Source organism: Eurosta solidaginis, chromosome 4, assembly GCF_040869045.1.
Source record: "Eurosta solidaginis isolate ZX-2024a chromosome 4, ASM4086904v1, whole genome shotgun sequence".
In the NCBI taxonomy this organism is placed as follows: domain Eukaryota; kingdom Metazoa; phylum Arthropoda; class Insecta; order Diptera; family Tephritidae; genus Eurosta; species Eurosta solidaginis.
Window position 1 is genome coordinate 143,148,877 of NC_090322.1, and position 20,487 is coordinate 143,169,363.

The 20,487-nt window shown below is 36.9% G+C and overlaps 1 protein-coding gene across 5 annotated transcripts in view; it reads left to right on the forward strand.

Annotated features, from left to right (window-relative positions):
* Window positions 1-605: 605 nt before the first annotated feature.
* The window catches only part of Nost (Nostrin), a 388,434-nt gene continuing 368,552 nt past the window's right edge, over window positions 606-20,487 (forward strand). Inside the window, exons 1-2 of one of the 5 annotated variants that reach the window (XM_067783185.1) lie at window positions 606-947; window positions 16,730-17,016. In XM_067783185.1, coding sequence (XP_067639286.1) covers window positions 16,990-17,016 — 27 coding nt within the window. In that variant the 5' untranslated portion in view covers window positions 606-947; window positions 16,730-16,989. Of the gene's footprint in view, window positions 948-16,705; window positions 17,017-20,487 lie in introns of those variants that run through there. The other 4 variants (XM_067783187.1, XM_067783188.1, XM_067783186.1 and 1 more) reach the window with 4 other exon arrangements.

The window sequence follows — 20,487 nt, forward strand, 5'->3', positions numbered from 1 at the left end:
GCTGCTTGCTGTGGTAAGATCACCTATACTTCCCGAGGCGGCTCGAACAGGGAAAGCAGCGTTCAAGTACTTCCGAATATATATATCTTCTCCCTGCAAACCACCCCACGTGCACGATTCACATAACATCCACGATTAAAGGCGTTGGCAGTTCTTGCGGAAACACATCAACCCTTCCATAAGGCAGAGCATAGCTGCTAGGTGCTCAGCCGCATAGTTTAGGAGCTATAGAATTCGGCGCAAGTTGCACACCCTAGTGAATACAACTTTTGGCGAACATGTAGGTATGTATATTAATAACTTTATGATTTTGAGTTCCTTTCACTCTTTTCTTTAATGATTAACGTGAGGCAAATAAACTGAAAATAAAACATTTCTTATTATTTTGGCTGCTCATCTTAAATTATTTTACTTACATACATACACATGCATACATACATACAAATGTTGGTATATATTTTAAATTAAGCTTTTATTGCAATCATGTTGCACTTCAAACCTTTTTAAGTTTTTTTGTTTTTGAAACCCATCGAACATGTTTGATCTGGCTCCAATTGGCGCATTCAAGCACGAGTTTGTTGGGGAGTCATTTTATGTTGTTAATACGCCGCGTATACTCAATGCGTTCGGTTCGTTTGTATAGCTGTAGTGTCCGCGAATGTTGAAATGCGAAAACGATACAAAAAGCAAAACATCAATAAAAAATGTAAAAGAATTAGAAGCAGTTAAAAAGCATTAACCGCAAAGTGATTCAATTTTAATTGTTACTAGAAATTTTGCGTAATATGAATGAATCAACGGAATTGTGCGAAAATTGTTGTTGCTAATCGTTGCTGAAAAAACAAAAAAAAATAAATAAAAAATTAAAGAGAAGTTTGCGCAAGTGCTAATAAGTGAGTATATTTTTAATTTTTTTTTGCGGAAGTAAAAGTGAAGCCCTTTTTTTGGTGAGTGTGTGAAAAAATTTACGAAATAATGAATAACGGCAGGGAGATGATAAAATGTGTAAAAATAAATATTTAACTGAAGTACAAGAGTATCTTGGACGTGTATGTGTGTGTTTGTTAGGCGCTTAGAGTAAATTGAATAACAATTACATAAAGAAGGAAAAAAATATTTAAAATAAACTAGAAATGAATCTAAAATACTATGAAACTACATTCAAAGAAGTTAACGATTTGCGCTATTTTAAAAAGAAGCCAAAAAGTACTAATAAAATTTGGTGTGAATTGAAAAGAAACAAATTAAACAAGTAAGGAAGGCTAAGTTCGGGTGTAACCGAACATTACATACTCAGCTGAGAGCTATGGAGACAAAATAAGGGAAAATCACCATGTAGGAAAATTAACCTAGGGTAACCCTGGAATGTGTTTGTATGACATGGGTATCAAATGGAAGGTATTAAAGGGTATTTTAGAAGGGAGTGGGCCATAGTTCTATAGGTGGACGCCATTTAGGGATATCGCCATAAAGGTTGACCAGGGGTGACCCTAGAATTTGTTTGTACGATATGGGTATCAAATTAAAGGTGTTAATGGGTATTTTAAAAGGGCGTGAGCCTTAGTTCTATAGGTGGACGTCTTTTCGAGATATCGCCATAAAGATGGACCAGGCGTGACTCTAGAATTTGTTTGTACGATATGGGTATCAAATGAAAGCTGTTAATGAGTATTTTAAAAGGGAATGGGCCTTAGTTCTATAGGTGGACGCCTTTTCGAGATATCGCCATAAAGGTGGGGCAGGGATGACTCTAGAATTTTTTTGCACGATATGGGTATCAAATGAAAGGTGTTAATGAGTATTTTAAAGGGGAGTGGGCCTTAGTTCTATAAATGAACGCCTTTTCGAGGTATCTCCATACACGTGGACCAGGGGTGACTCGAGAATATGTTTGTAGGATGTGGGTATCAAATTAAAGGTATTAATGAGGGTTTTAAAAGAGAATGGCCCTTAGTTGTATACGTGAAGGCGTTTTCGAGATATCGACCAAAATGTGGACCATGGTGATCCAGAACATTATCTGTCGGGTACCGCTAATTTATTTATATATGTAATACCACGAACAGTATTTCTTCCAAGATTCCAGGGGATTTTGATTTCGCCCTGCAGAACTTCTTCATTTTCTTCTACGTAATATGGTAGGTGTCACACACATTTTACAAAGTTTTTTCCAAAGTTATATTTTGCGTCAACAATGCAATCCAATTACCATGTTTCATCCCTTTTTCGTATTTGGTATATAATTATGGCATTTTTTCATTTTTCGTAATTTTCGATATCGAAAAAGTGGGCGTGGTCATAGTCGGATTTCGGCCATTTTTTACACCAATACAAAGTGAGTTCAGATAACTACGTGAACTGAGTTTAGTAAAGATATATCGATTTTTGCTCAAGTTATCGTGTTAACGGCCGAGCGGAAGGACAGACGGTCGACTGTGTATAAAAACTGGGCGTGGCTTCAACCGATTTCGCCCTTTTTCACAGAAAAGAGTTATCGTCCTAGAATCTAAGCTCCGTGAGCTCTGCTCAACTGAGTATAAAAATTGGGTTAAATTTGAAAGAAAAACAAACAAATTGTTCTCATTTTTGATGTCTCCCCTGCGGCCTTTTGGGCAACACATCAATTTAGTCACAGTTAATTTTAACTAAATTACTTGTAATTATTTAGTAACAAAAACTAAATCAATGGTTTATTTAACAAAATCACCCATAGTGTTATGGCAACAGCATACAACAGCAATAGCAACAACAAAATTAAAGTTGTCTGCAGTGTTGCCAGGTGATGAAAAAAAAGAAGCTAGATTGGCAAAAAAAAAGGCTAGAAAAAGCTAAATTTAGAAAAAAAGAAGCTAAAAAAAGGCCAGAAATTTTTTGGTTAATTCATAAATTTTTTTTTTATATTTTAGTTTACACATTTGTAAATAAAAACTTATAAACATAACTTAAACACAACTTCTTGTTTCAAAATATATCAGGCACATTTTCCTTGACTAGCACATGGAATTACTTTAAATGATTGCATAAAAAAAAAATATTACAAACTAATTATTTATATAAAATATTCCCCGTCTGAAAAATCAGAAGAGCTCAAGTCTGCGTATAAAGTTTGGCTATTTACCATAGATATGAAATCAATACAACAGTTATATAAGCGTTTTAACGAGCAGCTAATATTAAGCAGCGCATTAAGCATTTTAATTTTTAGTTTGTTCCTTAATTGTGTCAAAAAAGAAAACAGCTGAGAAAGAGAGAATAGAGGTGGGAAACGAAATTCGTTTGGCTCGGCCATTTTTACCGGCGGATCGAGACGAAACACATCTTTTTATTTGAAAGGACACCAATAATTTGGATAAACCATTAAAGTTTGTATTTTTTTATAATCCGGTGTTCTGTGCGCCATCATCAAAAATTGTGTAAAAAGCTCACCGCAATTGGGCTGCTAAAAGTCGCAGCAGCGTTTCTGCGCATATATTTGAAGGAAAATTCCATTCCTTTTTATCAAAGCGTACATCGCACCTGTATCAATTCGCTTGTAATATCAAGCAGAGTGCCGCCGCTTGTCTAAAGATTCCTTGGCATAAATCTGCCAACCAATTCGTCATAAAAGCAAAAGTGATTGATCCAGGCGACAAGGTGTGAGTGGAAAGACGTTCCACGTAATTTGGAGAGAAGTTTCATAGGGCATGCTCGCGTCTAGCACAAGACAGCAATGATCATGACGGGGTGCACGTGCACGTATACTTACAGAGGATTAAGGATGACCAACCATAATTGGCGGGTTCCGACAAGAAGTGGACGATTTTAGAAGGTGACGGCCTACTGCATATTCTTATATCACCGCCTCCACCCTCTCTTTCTCAGATAAAAAAGAAAAGAAAAAGGCGATATATAATGGAAATTAACTAAAAAATATTTTTTTTGCATATTTCAATTTGAGGCGAAGTTAAGAAAACTGCAAACAACTTTGATTACAACACGACTCGAAGTCTAAGCAATTTATAGTCGCCAAATATACTACACAATTTTATTTAAAAACTGTAAAAGCTATGTTCATAAGTAGATACGAAGAAAGATCTTTAATAAGAGAAGCATACATTTGGATATAGGTACTCATTTAAGCCAGCTAAACAAAATAACAATATTGTAACAATATGGAACTTCACAACATGTTTGTGCAAACAACGTTGGATAATGTAAGTCCTACCCTAATTTAAATTTAGCTATATGCATATGTATATATTTGTAATCGTATATTTTTTTAAACAAAAATACTAGAGTACGCCAACTACCGTATTTTCTTTCTGCTTAAATCATTCAAAGTGTGAAGGAACAGTATTCATAGTTTGAAAGATTTTCATTAGTGTTTAACTAAATTTCATTTCCACACCCAATGGCGGATACAGGGGGGGGGGGGGGGGGCGATGGGGCGAAGCCCCCCCAGACCTACCTGAATAAATATTGGGCGTGCTTAATTTGCCAGAAATTGAAATGCATTTTTTTAATTTCCGTAAAATTGAGATTGAATGAAATATTTCTTATCTTCTTTTGTCTGCTTGTCTAGCGAAAAAAGGTAAATAATAAATAAGTGAGTTTTGCTTTTTCTGCTTATTGCCGCAGATATGACATGGTTTGTGAATAAAATAGTTGAAACATGGTGACCTTGCAAAACATAAAAAAATTCTTCATATCACCAACCAACTTCATTTTTTTTTTTATAAAAGTTCCGGAACACACCTAATATGTCGTTTCATTTATGCAATATCAGAGCCACTGATGACCTGATACGAAACTTTTATTCTCTCTCAATTCGTTTCCAGGAATGGGGCTCGAAATCAGCTGTCTGTTCATTCAATTGTAAACAAAAGTTCATTCGTTGTAAACAAAAGTTCATTCGTTTCCAAGAATGGGGTCTGAAGTCAAATTATTCATCTCTTTTTTTCCTTTTTTGATTGCTGCAATAGATATAGATTCAAAATAACTCCACTTAGTTAAAGCCACAAGTGAAACTCTCTTATCAGAAAAAACTAGCTTCTACCTTTGAGCTGTATAAAATCATTTCTTGATTGTTTTTTGTTCCAATTCTTTCAATTAGTTGAGCTAATTTGAGTGCTTAAGGATAAATTCGATACGTTTATTTGTAATTATGTCAAAATGGTGTTCTGAAGTTAATCATTAATTTATATTACTGACTTCCATGGCAAAATGGATTTTGAGCTTTCGGCCATGATCGCCTCCCCCTCATCTGGAGATCTGTATCCGCCCCTGTCCATACCTCGCTTTGGGGGTGATACACATCAGTGGGGTTTTCTGCTTGTGAACAAACGTAGGTATATACATATATACGTGCAAATTGTCTACATGAATTCACGAGGAATTATTGTTCGGAATTCATTACAGATGATGAAATCGTAATTTAACAGATTTTTTTTTTTGGTATTTAACCCAACTAACATTGTAAAAGGATACAGATTCTTTAAAGGTGGTTCGTTTAATGCATTTTTATGTTCTCGGACTTCCGACCAAAATTCCATGGTGGAGTGTACATTTTTCCATTGTACAGTTATACATAAGTTTTCGCCATTGCAGCTCTATTAAGCCTTTGACTTGAAGAATAACTATACTTCTCTTTTTCAAAGTAAGAAAATACATCTGGCTTTGAAACTTTCAACGAATTTTCAGCAAAAAAAGAATTAATCTTTTGTAGAGAACTCATATTATTAGGTATTAGGTGTTCACAGGAACTATTGAAATTATTTTATTTTAGAAATTATTAAAAATACATTCGGATTAAAAAAGGCTAGAAAAAAGTCACGAAGCTAAACCCAAAATTTCGAGGCTAAAGGCAAAAACAAAAGGCTAAATCTAGCCTCGAAAAGGCTAACCTGGCAACACTGGTTGTCTGCTAATTTACCATTTTGTTCACGGTGCGTTTGCGTAGCTTTTGGGAAAAATTTTAAACGTCACAACATACATATTAACTTGATTTGTTTGTTGTTGTAACTGCTAATGCCAAAAATCAGCTCGCAGGCATTCGAAAACTGTATCTCATGTTTAGCACTATCACATGTGTGTGTGTGTGCGCGCAACATGCATGGGCATGTTGCGTTGTTTCGCTTGTGCAGTGGGAATAGCCAAAACACCTCGTGCCACTAAAAAAACCTAGAGAGTCACTATATTTTTCTTATACATTGGTCGCGTTGAGTAGAACAAGAATCAAAGTTAAAAAATTTAGAAAAACTTCATGTTCATGTAGTTGATAATATATTGGCATTGAGTAGTTTTTAGAGTGTTTATTGTAATAAATAATACTTCTATGCTTGTTGTTGTTGTAGCGATAAGGTTGCTCCCCGAAGGCTTTGGGGAGTGTTATCGCTGTGATGGTCCTTTGCCGGATACAGATCCGGTACGCTCCGGTACCACAGCACCATTAAGGTGCTGGCCCGACCATCTCGGGAACGATTTATGTGGCCACATTAAACCTTCAGGCCATCCCCTCCCTCCCCAACCCAAAGTTCCATAAGGAGCTTAGGGTCGCCAGAGCCTCGTCTGTTAGTGAAACAGGATTCGCCGCGGATAGGTGAGGTTGACAATTGGGTTTGTTGAAGCTATATGTTGCGCTGGCAACCTGCAGGGTTGCGCTACACAGCCCCTTGAATCTGGTATTTTAGTCGCCTCTTACGACAGGCATACCTACCGCGGGTATATTCTGACCCCCCCTAACCCGCTGGGGGATACTTCTATGCTTCATATTCCTCTGTGCGCAGTCTATTTTCATTTTAATAGTATAAAAAAAAAAAAAAAAAAATTAAGGCACGATAATACCTCCGAATTTATGCCGAGCTTCTTTACCTACCTTGGCACTGAAAGTCACGCTGAACATATAGCCAGTAGATATTGCGAGAAAGGCGGCCGCGGCAAGGTCGTTGGTCAGGCTTCGTGATATGGGCTTTCTGACATCGAACACTCTAGCCTTCTTACCAGTTTCGACTTTATCCCGGACAGAACGGACTATTGTATGCCGACAACTGCTCCCTATACAACCTTCACCCCAGTCATTCCACCGAGAGAGGAGTGGAGAAGAGGAATTATCTGGGGCATGGGACCGGTTAACTTCCTCACGGATGGGTCGAAGCTGGACGGAAAGGTTGGTGGGGGGTCTTTTGTCGAGAGCTAAATGTAAGCCGCAAGTTTAAGTTGGCTGATCACTGCAGTGTATTCCAAGCGGAAGTTACTGCGATTAAGGATGAGGTGGATAAAATGCTATCCAGTGCTACTACGGTTAGGAAATTTAACATCTACTCTGATAGCCAAGCGGCTATCAAGGCCTTGAGCTCAACTACAGTGCGATCGAGGGTGGTCTGGGAGTGCCTGAAATCGCTTGCGATTGCATTGAATTATTTTACAATTAAGATTATCTGGGTCCCGGGCCATAGTGATATCTCGGGTAACTGTCAAGCGGGTCTCTTAGCCCGCATCGGTACAACTGAACCGGATGAAGATGGCTGTAGGGATTTCGGGATTCCGCTGGCCACCTGTGGATTGCTCCTCCATAGCTGGGCCTCGAGTCAGCTCAGCAAACGTGGGGTGGACACCACGTCTTGCAGGGTAGCAAGATCTTTCTGGCCGAAAGTAGATGGCAGGAGGCCTGCTGAAATAATTGGGTTCACTAAGGCTCACCTATCAATGGTCATTGGGGTTTTGACAGGGCACTGTCCCATGGGTATCCATGCGGTACGTCTCAATATACTGGAAACTCCATCCTGCTGCAGCTGTGTGGAGGTTGATGAGGTGGAATCACCCAATCACTTTATGTTTGATTGCCCAGCTTTTGCCAGAACTAGGCGAAAGTACTTCGGTCGCGACTCACTTGGATCTCCTGAGGATTTATCCAAAATTTAGATCGGTATCATTCGGAGCTTTATCGTTGCTACCCAGCGATTCTCTAAGTAGCTAGATCTAAGTCACCGTTATTTTTGGTGTATGTGGTATCACAACATACCTTCGTGTTGTCCAAGTGATCTATCTTTATCAGGGCAGCTACCACCAAACCTAATCTAACTTAACCTTCTTTACCAATTTCCCTCTTGCTCCTTTTTAATTTTCCTAGAATTGGCGGGAATATAGCTTCCACATGTTTTATGCCGACTCCGAACGGCACCTGCCAAGCAAATGTGTTTTCCTGAGAAGCTTTTCGTGCCAGAAATATACTCGAAATGTTTGCAAATCACTTTCGCGGGGCGACACAGCTTAGACAATTTTTTTTTTCTAACTAAAAAACAAACCTTGTTTCTAAATTTTTGATGATGCTTTACCCGGAACTCAGGATATTCGTTGTGGTAGGAGAGAATGCTATCACCACATTACTGCGGTCGCCAAGTTCTATCAAAAGGTCAAAACCGTAGATCTGAGAACCGTATCGATGGTGGTAGCAACATTATGAGACTTAGAGCTTCACTCCGAGACATGGGCCTTATTTATTTTGAGATTCATGGTGTCAATAAACGGAACAACTCACAGGTTACGCAAACTAATTGTCAACCTCACCTACGCGCGGCGAACCCTGTTGCAAATATGAATGTATCATACAAATATTTAGAAGGCGATGCTATGGCGACCCTAAGTTTCTGATGGGAGTAGGGGGCGGGAGGGTGGTATAGCCTAGAGATTTCAATGTATGAGGAAGAAAAATATAAAGGTGAAGTGCACATTGCCGAACTTAAGTAAAGCTTTTATCGAAATTCTATTTATTGCACTTCACCTCAAACATCAAAACGAAACTAATATCAAGGAAGTAAAAATAGTTGATAAATCCTTAAAGCAACATCTACTGCGCAGATTCCCCTAACTCAAGTCTTAAAATGGTGAAATTTCTCAATTCAGAACTACCGAAAATCCCATTTAGTGTCTCAAACAGAAGCAATGCATGTTGCTAGTTATAAACAGGGAATTACGTAAAATATAAAGGTTTTTAAGTTTCACACGTTTTAAGTAGAAAAGCCTATTCTAAACTTCATAGAAACATAGAAAGCAATATCAAAATTTTAGAAACAAGTTTTTTCAATTAGAAGACAATTTTTCTAAGCACGGTCGCACCTCGGCAGTGTTTGGCAAGCACTCCGAGTGTATTTCTGCGAGAGAAGCCAGCCCTATATATATATATATATATATATATATATATATATATATATATATAGCACACCAACCAATGTGGCTGTTCATACTCGCATACAAATCACAGTGCACAAATTTCTTTTTTTACCGATTGGTTGACGAGAGAGTGAAGCAAGGCCGAACGCAAAGTCATGAAAGTTTCAGGGTTTGAATAACTTTTCCTTCGATTTTATCAAAATTGTATGCCTTAATTATGTTGCCAAAGTTGAAGTCGGTCGGTCCTCCCTATTCCAGACTGACCTCGGCACCTGATAAGTCACCCGGTGATACGGAGACCGGTGAACTGAGACTGAAATAATTTCGCCTTGTTTTGGCAAAAACTCAACAGTCAAGCATGAAGTAACTCGATGATTCCTGTTAGAGAACTAGTATTTGAAAACACACATAGCTATCAGACGGTTTTCAGCAATAATGTTAAACTCATTGTAAGGAAGGTTTATTTCATTTATAAGCTTTTAGACTTGTTGTTGTAGCGATAAGGAAGGTTTTGGAGTGTTATCGATGTTGATGGCCCTTTTCCAGATGCAGATCTGGTACATTCCGATTTATTATGATCACATGAAGCCTTCTAGGCCATCCCGCCTACCAACCCCCTAGATCCATGAGGAACTTAGGGTCGCCAGAGCCTCGGCTGCAAAAGAAACAGGATTCGCTACGGGCAGGTGAGGTTGCCAATTAGGTTGGAGAAGCTATACATTGCGCTGGCAATTTAAATTTGGTATCTTAGTCGCCTTTTACGACAGGTGAATTTGAATGATCGCACTTTTAGTATTTACAGTCCCTTCTCTACCTAATTGACGTTTAAAACGGGAATCAGTATTAGAACCAAGAATAACTTCCTCAAACGATTTCAAGGTGTCCCAGAGAGTTCTCTGCTCAATATGTATAGGCTTCCACTTGATCGTAATACTTTACAAATACTTCAATAGTTTCTCCATGAAAACTGGGATCTGGATTCGAGATCCAGCTTCCAGATGTAGTAATGTTCATAAATATGGTTATCTTTATTATTTAAGCCTAGTTATATTTAAAATAGATACCTTATTGGGTGATTCCATGGATATGCCCTACACTTTGGAGTCTTATTTTTGATGATTACTGTATTACAGTTTTGTGTTATTTAATTAGGTATTGCATACGGCTTCAGATATAGAATTAAATTTTCAAAAAATTTCACTGATTAGCAGAAAGAGTGGACGTGTAATAAACATTTAGTTAAATTTTGAATTAAACTGCATTATTGGTCCAATATCTGAGTTTACAATAAGTTTGGTTGAGTTGCAAAGTGACCATCTGTGGGTGCATAAATACAAAAACAAAACTTGTATTTGTAGCAAACTTTGACTGTCGCACCTCACTGCCCTTCATTGAACAATAATGATACATGAAATAGTAGTGATGATATGAAGCCAATTACAATGGTTGATAATGTTGTTGTTTTGGGTTGAATACATGACTGAATGCTGCCGTCGGCAAAGCAACAAACAGGCAGCACATCAAATCACGTCACACTAAATACGAGTGCCATAAGCGAAACCACCAAAACAATAGGGGGACTCATGATAGCATATAAACTTATAAGGTGTAAAATTATATCCATTTACACACGCTGTTATATGAACGCACCTAGTAATACTCTTGATAAACTTAATTGTTTATCAGCTGTATTATTGCCGAACAACATTTTTTGATTGTTATACAAATTAAAAAATGCCAAGACTAAGTGAAAAATCAAAACTAAAACGCATTTACTTGCTGATGTTGGAGATTTTTGATGAAAATGCCTGCTGTAATGTCTGCAAGGTTGCATTGCTTTGAGTTTACCGCGTTTACACAATGAAATGTGCGCGTAAATTTATACAAATTGTGTAAATGATTTTTCATACAAAATTTGACAGCTCGTGCGTAAACTAGATAAATTTATACGTTTACACACTTTATAAGGCATTTATACGGTTACATGAGTCCCCCTAATAAGTTATAGATATTTTTATTTGTATGTACACACAATTACAACAATTGTTAGCTGGTATATAAAGTAGCAACAAATTTGTTATTATAATTATGAATAGGTGAATGTTGTATGAACACATTTCTACATACATACATACATACATCAACACATATAAGTAAATATATATTGTGTATACATATTCAACATATGTATGTATACATGTTTTGATTTTTTAGCGCTACAGGTGTTTCTCAGTTATGAACATATTCAGGAACAATAACAACAACATTACTAATGGTAGTAGTGAAATGTGTAAAGTTCACGAGTACAAACGTGTGAGATACTAAAATACATACACATGCATACATATACATACGTAGTACATAGAAATGTGCACTTTTATATGGATGGGACGTAAACGAATGATTTCATACTACAAATATTCAATTAAAAAAAAGATTAGTTAAATATAATAAAACATTTTGTAGAGATAGAACTCAAATGAAATCAAATCATACTAGTAAGAGAAAGTCTAAGTTCAGAAGAGTATCGAGATCGAAGTTGAGCCTGACTTTAAGAACGGAAAATTCCTGGCATAGGAGTCCGACGCCTTTTTGTGGATATCACTGAGGACTTCTTTGTGCTTCTTCTCAGGTGCCGTTTTTCCTCATAGTGCTTGCGGAGATGACTTCTTAAGTCCCTGGGAGACGGGGCCTTTTCATTCAGATGTCTGTTGCGATGGCCAGGTTGCGTATTCAACAGAAACTGTGTGTTCACCATTTCATTCTCTCCCTTATAGGGAGCACTGCGCCTCACTGTGTATATGTTGTTTTGGGGACCTAAGAACACAACCCCTAGCAGTTCTGACAGCGGTGTTTCGACAGCCCTGTAGCTTATTCCAGCGTGTATCCCTTAAATTCGGCGAACATATTGTGACGCGTAATATGCAACCGGCCTGCAAATTACTTTATAAATGGTAATTAGCGTTTATTTATCTTTACCCCAAGTGCTGCCGGCAAGTGATTCGAGGATTTTGTTAGTGCTCTGGATTTCAAGTACAATTGTAGATGCATGCGCGCCAAAGTGTAGATCCTGATCGAACGTTACACCCAGTATTTTTGGATGTAAGACAGTCTGTAACGTAATGCCATCGACGTGGATGTCCAAAATGATCGACATTGGTTTAGTGGCGAAGAAACTGGAGAGACCAGGGTCATGATCGTTTATTGCATAGCTCATCAATGGGTGGGTCGGGACACGTTGCCATTATCGTGCACTCAGCGACGTAGGATACAATGGTAACTCATTCAAGTGGCGAAGGGAGATTTCCTATATAGATATTAAACAATAGCTTAGATGTTACTTTCCTGAATTGCACCGATCACAAAAGCCAGCGATACATGTACTGTTCTGTGGTGGAGTTCGTGGTTCAATCCGCATTTTATCTGTGTAGTGATTTGCAAGTCGCAGGTTTGCGCTAAAATAGGGGAGCAGAATGACTTAGAGTGTTTTGTCTACTGACGATTGGAAAGATAATGGACGATATGTTTTTTTACGTTAGCTCGTTTACCTGGCTTTAGAAGTGGCACTATCCTCCTCATTTTCCAATTTTTCGGAAATGACGAAAGTGGACAAAGACAGGTTGTAGGCGTGCTTTGGATATTTGAAACCCTCTTTATACTCAGTTGAGCAGAGCTCACAGAGTATATTAAGTTTGATTGGATAACGGTTGGTTGTACATATATAAAGGAATCGAGATAGATATAGACTTCCATATATCAAAATAATCAGGATCGAAAAAAAATTTGATTGAGCCATGTCCGTCCGTCCGTCCGTCCGTCCGTCCGCCCGTTAACACGATAACTTGAGTAAATTTTGAGGTAGCTTGATGAAATTTGGTATGTAGGTTCCTGAGCACTCATCTCAGATCGCTATTTAAAATGAACGATATCGGACTATAACCACGCCCACTTTTTCGATATCGAAAATTTCGAAAAACCGAAAAAGTGCGATAATTCATTACAAAAGACCGATACAGCGACGAAACTTGGTTGATGAATTGAACTTATGACGCAGAATAGAAAATTAGTAAAATTTTGGACAATGGGCGTGGCACTGCCTACTTTTAAAAGAAGGTAATTTAAAACTTTTGCAAGCTGTAATTTGGCAGTCGTTGAAGATATCATTATGAAATTTGGCAGGAACGTTACTCCTATTACTATATGTACGCTTCATAAAAATTAGCAAAATCGGAGAAGGACCACGCCCACTTGAAACAAAAATTTTTTTTTAAAGTAAAATTTTAACAAAAAATTTAATATCTTTACCGTATATAAGTAAATTATGTCAACATTCAACTCCAGTAATGATATGGTGCAACAAAATACAAAAATAAAAGAAAATTTCAAAATGGGCGTGGCTCCGCCCTTTTTCATTTAATTTGTCTAGGATACTTTTAACGCCATAACTCGAACAAAAATTAACCAATCCTTTGAAATTTGGTAAAGGCATAGATTTTATGACGTTAACTGTTTTCTGTGAAAATGGGCGAAATCGGTTGATGCCACTCCCAGTTTTTATACACAGTCGTCCGTCTGTCCTTCCGCATGGCCGTTAACACGATAACTTGAGCAAAAATCGACATATCTTTAATGAACTTAGTTCACGTGCTTACTTGAACTCACTTTATCTTGGTATGAAAAATGAACGAAATCCAAATATGACCACGCCCACTTTTTCGATATCGAAAATTACGAACAATGAAAAAAATGCCATAATTCTATACCAAATACGAAAAAAGGGATGAAACATGGTATTTGGATTTGTTTATTGACGCAAAATATAACTTTAGAAAACAATTTTGTAAAATGGGTGTGACACCATATTAAGTAGAAGAAAATGAAAAATTTCTGCAGGGCGAAATAAAAAACACTTAAAATCTTGGCAGGTATTACATATATAAATAAATTAGTGGTATCCAGCAGATGATGTTCTGGGTCACCCTGGTCCACATTTTGGTCGATATCTGGAAAACGCCTTCACATATACAACTACCACCACTCCCTTTTGAAACTCTCATTAATACCTTTAATTTGATACCCATATCGTACAAACTCATTCTAGAGTCACCCCTGGTCCACCTTTATGGCGATATCTCGAAAACTATAGAACTAAGGCCCACTCCCTTTTAAAAATATGCATTAACGCCTTTCATTTGATACCCATATCGTGCAAACAAAGTCTAGAGTCACCCCTGGTCCACCTTTATTGCGATACCTCGAAAAGGCGTCCACCTATAGAACTAAGGCACACTCCCTTTTAAAATACTCATTAACACCTTTCATTTGATACCCATATCGTACAAACACATTCTAGAGTCACCCCTGGTCCACCTTTATGGCGATATTTCGAAACGGCGTCCACCTATGGAACTAAGGATTACTCCCTTTTAAAATGCTCATTAACACCTTTCTTTTGATACCCATATTGTACAAACAAATTCTAGGGTCACCCTTGGTCCACCTTTATGGCGATATCTCGAAACGGCGTCCACCTATGGAACTAAGGATTCCTCCATTTTAAAATACTCATTAACAGCTTTCATTTGATACCCATATCGTACAAACGCATTCTAGAGTCAACCCTGATCCACCTTTATGGCTATATCCCTAAATGGCGTCCACCTATAGAACTATGGCCCACTCCCTCATAAAATACTCTTTAATGCCTTTCATTTGATACACATGTCATACAGACACATTCCAGGGTTTCCCTCGGTTCAATTTCCTACATTTTATTTTCCCTTATGCCGTCACCATAGCTCTCAACTGAGTATGTAATGTTCGGTTACACCCGCACTTAACCTTCCTTACTTGTTTTGACATCGTTTTTGCCACATCCTGTACATTTCTTCCGTAATCTCTTTACTCTTTTTCCAATAACCTTCTTGCTTCCAGGGTTTTTTTTACCGGCAATAACTTGTTAGGTTGGTCCTGAAAAAGTGCGATAAGCGGAGGCTACTCTGAGCTGCTGTTTGCTTTTCACCTGTTAGAAGCTTACAACGATAATTTCCCCCTAGTGTGTTTGCCCAAATTTCGTAGTCGTATGCGGCCTTAACGTTCAGGTAAAATAAATGCATGCATACAATAGTTTTTAAGGTGGTTATATTTTGGAATGCAATCAATGTACAACTGGGACATATGGTTGTCGTTTTTCTTGTTGTAGCGATAAGGACACTCGCCGAAGGCCTTGGGGAATGTTATCGCTGTTGATGGCCCTTTGCCGTTCCGGCATGAAATCTTCTAGGGCATCTCGCCCTCCCACTTCTTAGATTCATGCGGAACTTAGGGTCTCCAGAGCTTCGGCTGTTAAAGAAAAAAGTTTCGCCACGGATAGATGAGGTTAACAATTGGGTTCAAGAATCTATATATTGCGCTGGCAGCCTCTTGATTCAATTTGGTATTTTAGGCGCCTCTTGCAACAGGCAAACCTGCCGCGGGTATATTCTAAACGCCCTAACCCGCTGGGGGCAGTATGTAATAGTACTTTTCATATGATTTCTGTCTGTGGTTCGGTTTGATTATTCTTTAGCTGTTTGAATTGACGCTCGCAGTTTGAAGTGGGTCAAAATCAAGTCCGAAGGAGTCGGTTACATACAAACATACAGGTGAAGCTTATATAAAGGTGTTAAAAATGCAAGCTTTAGCTAACAAGGGGAATGTAGCGTTTTCTTAGGGTCTAGATACCGCGCTAAATGAACGGACGCACCGCCGAAGGTGTATATATCAATATACCATTATAAAGCAACGTTAGAGTATCCTGTGTAATACCTACTACTTACTACAGCTGGGTATACAAATGTTTTTTATTTTACAGGCCGCGGCACAATGACATTTTTTATATAGATGCGTTTAACACAAGCTTATGCATTCCAGTACCATCGCCACAATCGACCAAGACCTTTCGTTCATAAATATGAAGGAGCTTCAGACTTGGCAATTAAAGTTTAGTTCACCTTGCCCATTCACATACAAAATTTCGCGAATCACTGTTGTAAACAGTACCACTTTACTAGAAATATACTTTCTAACATATTTTGTGTCGTATTCATTTGTTATATTGCAGTTTTTAATTGCGAAAAATGTTATAAATGTTCGCAACGAGTGGCAAAAATAATTTCATTTGCAAAGTGTGCCAGCACCATTAGCCAAAGTAAATGTCAAATTCTTCTTTTTATGCTTTGCTTGGCTAGTTTTCCATGTCAGATGGCACCAGTGTCGCTCAATCTACCGTTCTCCATAAAAATACGTGCAATCTACTCATAATGCATAAGATTGAGTAAAACGCATCTATATGAAAATCTGCTTATGCGTCGCGGCTTTAAGAGTAAAACTGCACAAAAGTGACTAAAATTAAGAAAAATTAAGTAAAAAAAAAGAAAATGTCACATCTAAAATCGAAATCTAAATCCTAAAATCTAAATCAAGTTCACGCTGAAGCTGCCAAATGCATGTATTTATGATGAAATCAATGTGTTATGCAATACCTTTTTATCTGTTTGTAATATATGCATTTACATGGCGTACATTTTTTATTTTTTCATAGTAAGCAAATGCTTCTATACAATAAATTTTACAACAAATTAGCATAACCGGTTTTGAAAGTGCATTAGCGAATTGCAAACAAAAACAAAAATAAAATAAAAAATTTAAAATATCGTTTGTGCATTTCATGTGCATATTGAAATTTTTTCAAAACTCTATGCGAACTTGCAATCAAAATTACGCAGTAAACGAAAGCAACGCAAAATCGCCACCATCATAGAAACAGATTTCAAGTGGATACCCGCACTGTTCACCGCAAAAATGTCACATTTCAGAGATAATTCTTGGGTAAGTACTAATAATACGCGGTTTGTTTTATATTCACGTAATTTATGTACTTTGCTTTTGTTTTAGTATGTGTTTATTGTTTTAATTATTTTGTTCAGAGCTTTTATGAGTTTGACAAAATTTGATTTTTTGTTTTTCTTTTACTTTATCATGAATTCATTTATTAACTTATGCAAAGTTTATATAGAATATTTCTTTAGTTTAATTCACAAAGGCCTTAATCAACGGATTTTTTGAAAAGGCGTTTTTCACAGAAGCCCATATTATGAGACAAATTCGATATTCCACTGAGGTCGAAAGAGCTGGGCCCGTATTTTTTAAATCACAATAGCTCTGAAATGGTGGATCGGATTAGAGAACTAGCGACAAGTGTTATTATAATTTTTAGAAATTGTTTTGCAGTTGCATAAGTTATCGTTTGATTGAAAATTGTTTGCTGTTACTGATCGTAACACGTAAAGTTCGTGCACACTAGGCGACGCGACATATACCGACACGTTCCACAAAATATTCGCGGAATTTTTGCCTAATTGGCCAACTTGGTCGTGTCGTGTCGCCCGACTGTCGCTAAGTGTGCATGGTTCCATAAGAATACATGCAAAGAATATTTTGTCGGTACGTGTCGCGTCGCCTAGTGTGCACGGACTTTAATACGGGCCGTGATCGAACGAGTTGTCATTCTCATTCGATAACTTCGATAAGTTTTGACGTTCACAATAGCACATTTCAATCAGCTGTCAAACGAAAAAAAAGCAAAATTAGTTATTGAGTGCCAAAAATGTAAATAAAAGTATGACTACCGCGGAATTTTGGTTTGAATATTCTTGAGATGAAGAGGAAAGCTTGATGGAACTAGCCAGGGGTAGAAAACGGCTGAGGGATGTTTCCAATTATATAGTTCGTGATGCCAACCGCTGAGTTATGTTATGGGAATGCAGTAGACGTTTAGGCACAGATAGTATTCCTATCTGCACCCGTATTTGGAAACAGACGAGGGGTGAGACCTCCGCCAGGAAGACTTGATCTCTCCTTTTGTTCGCAATTTGTATCAGTTATGTTCAAACAGGGGCAGCTGGCCAGACTTGTAACCCAATGTCAAATTCTCCTCAGCCGCTAAGCTTCAATTGATGGTGATGATAAAATTTCTTCATCTTTCTCCTTATGTCGAGGTTTTTGAAAAGTGAAAAACTAGTTTGTTAATACTGCGAATATCCGCCAATAAAGCTAAATTTAGAAAAAAAAAAAATTTAAAAAACATATCTTCTGTACGTTTTTATCAATAAATATGAAGTTGTACCTATTGTTATTGTAAGATGATCAAAATTTCGAAGGCAAAAAACCACAAACGATTCTAAAAAAAATTGCATTATTCATTCCTTAAAAAAATACCGATTGATTAAAAATCGAATCGAAAACCAGCTGTACTTCAAACTCTTGCTTTGTACTCACGACTTTGTACCCATATAAAATAAATTCAAATATTTGAAAATTAAAGTAGCAGATAAATACAAAAAACTTTCATTTTAACAATTTTCTCTCAATTCGATACAGCGCACGGTGGGATATCTCATAAATTTAGCTGGCCAAAAGTCGATTTTTCTAAATATTCCAATTTTGTTTTAATTAATTCCCTGGTGTTCCTGGATGTCCACTGAATAGTATACATACCCCAAAGCTCATCTGCAATGTCAATGGAGCCAACCGCGCACATCTAAAGTTTTATAAAAATTGTGTGCAGTTCGATGGATTTGGAGTTTGGATTAAAAAACAATATACCCTTCTAACCAAATATTTGTTCACCTGTTTAGCCTTAATTTATATCTTCTTTTAGAACAGGTAAATGTGTTTTAATTCGTATTTTAGATTTTATATACCGCATGTTTTAACTGAGATATTCTACTTGTAATACCACGACTTTTCAATATTAAATTTTTTAAAAACCTTGCAAACAAAAAGATATATCTTTTTCATGGCATATCATGTCAGTAATTTTTTGGCAATATATAAGCTAGTGTTTGTTTCGCAGTTTAATTACAAAAACGCTGCGCATACTCGCGATTTTTTGAGTGGTGTAAGAGAGTTTTGTAAGAGACTGTCGTGAAAACCAATGTTTTTTAGTTATCGTGATACAGTTTTATATTCTCCGATAGTTGTGTTTTGTATATACTCAGATATATCTACAATAAGATGAGTGACAACCCTACCTAAAAATGTGTTTATTGGAAAGCGGGAGTGAAATACCTTTCCTTTGATACCCTTATTGGCATATCTCATGTAATTTTTTAACTTTAAAAAGGTGGCAATCTTGTGAATACATCCTTAGTGGCAACACCTAGGTGAATAGTCTTAAAATGTAATACTATATCGATGTACCAAATTTGATTCAAATCGGTTAAGCCGTTTATATAATAAAGAAGGTGAGGTGGCAACCCTAAGCGGCCATCCTACTTAAAAACGTCAATAGAAATGCGGAGTAAAACAGCTTTCGTTTGATACCCATATTGACATATCTCATGTAATGCCAAAAAATTATAACAGGTCCATCCGAAACCGGGGGGCCCAATCCATAGTAATTCTGCGCGAAACACCGTGAATTTACTGTCAAAAATTTCCTTTCATAACAATGAAATGAGACAACTACTTTTTGAAAAGAAATAACTGCTGTTTTAATTTTGGCCAGCTGGATTGTTCAAATACCCCACCATGCAACGTCGACAACAAAGTTCTATTCGATTCTAAATTAGATACATAATGAAAATTCCGACAGCGATGCACTGTCATAATACGAATTTGATATTCGATTTTCGATAGTCACCTCAGATCGAAAATCGAAATATGCTCATAATAAGGGCCAGAGTTTGGCATGATATGTATATTAAAATATGCCCACAGTAAAAATTTTGAAGTGTTGCAATCAACAACAACAAAGATATAGCGCGTTTAAAAATCCCCATCTACATTTAGCGAATGTGAAAATAAAGTGTTTTTGTTTCGCCTGTAATTTTTTAAATTTATTGGTTAGGGCCTTTATGCATAAGGCTAACGAAGAACAGAATTTGGGACTCTATCCATAATTGAGTGTATAAAATCTAAAAAAAAACACCATAAACATATAAATCACGTACTATAGTATATTTAAATTGTCCACAAAACTGGCTTTTTATTTATGTATGTGCACACTGCAAAACGGTTAACGCTTCAATTATTTTTGATTAAGTTTTTTATCAATGTTTCTAATTCAATGTTTTTGTTTTGTTTTCTCGTTGTAAGCCTCTTTCATTTATGTATTTATTTGTGCCTGATTTACTAGCTACTATTCTTTTGATTTTCTATTCATCAATTAGGTCAATGTTTACACGTATTTTTATAGTACGTTAGTAATTTATTGCTAACCGTTTTTGTTTATTGTAATTGTTTTATTTAAATTTCGATCATATTTTGTCTCACATTAAGAGTACTATCGCCGTGAGA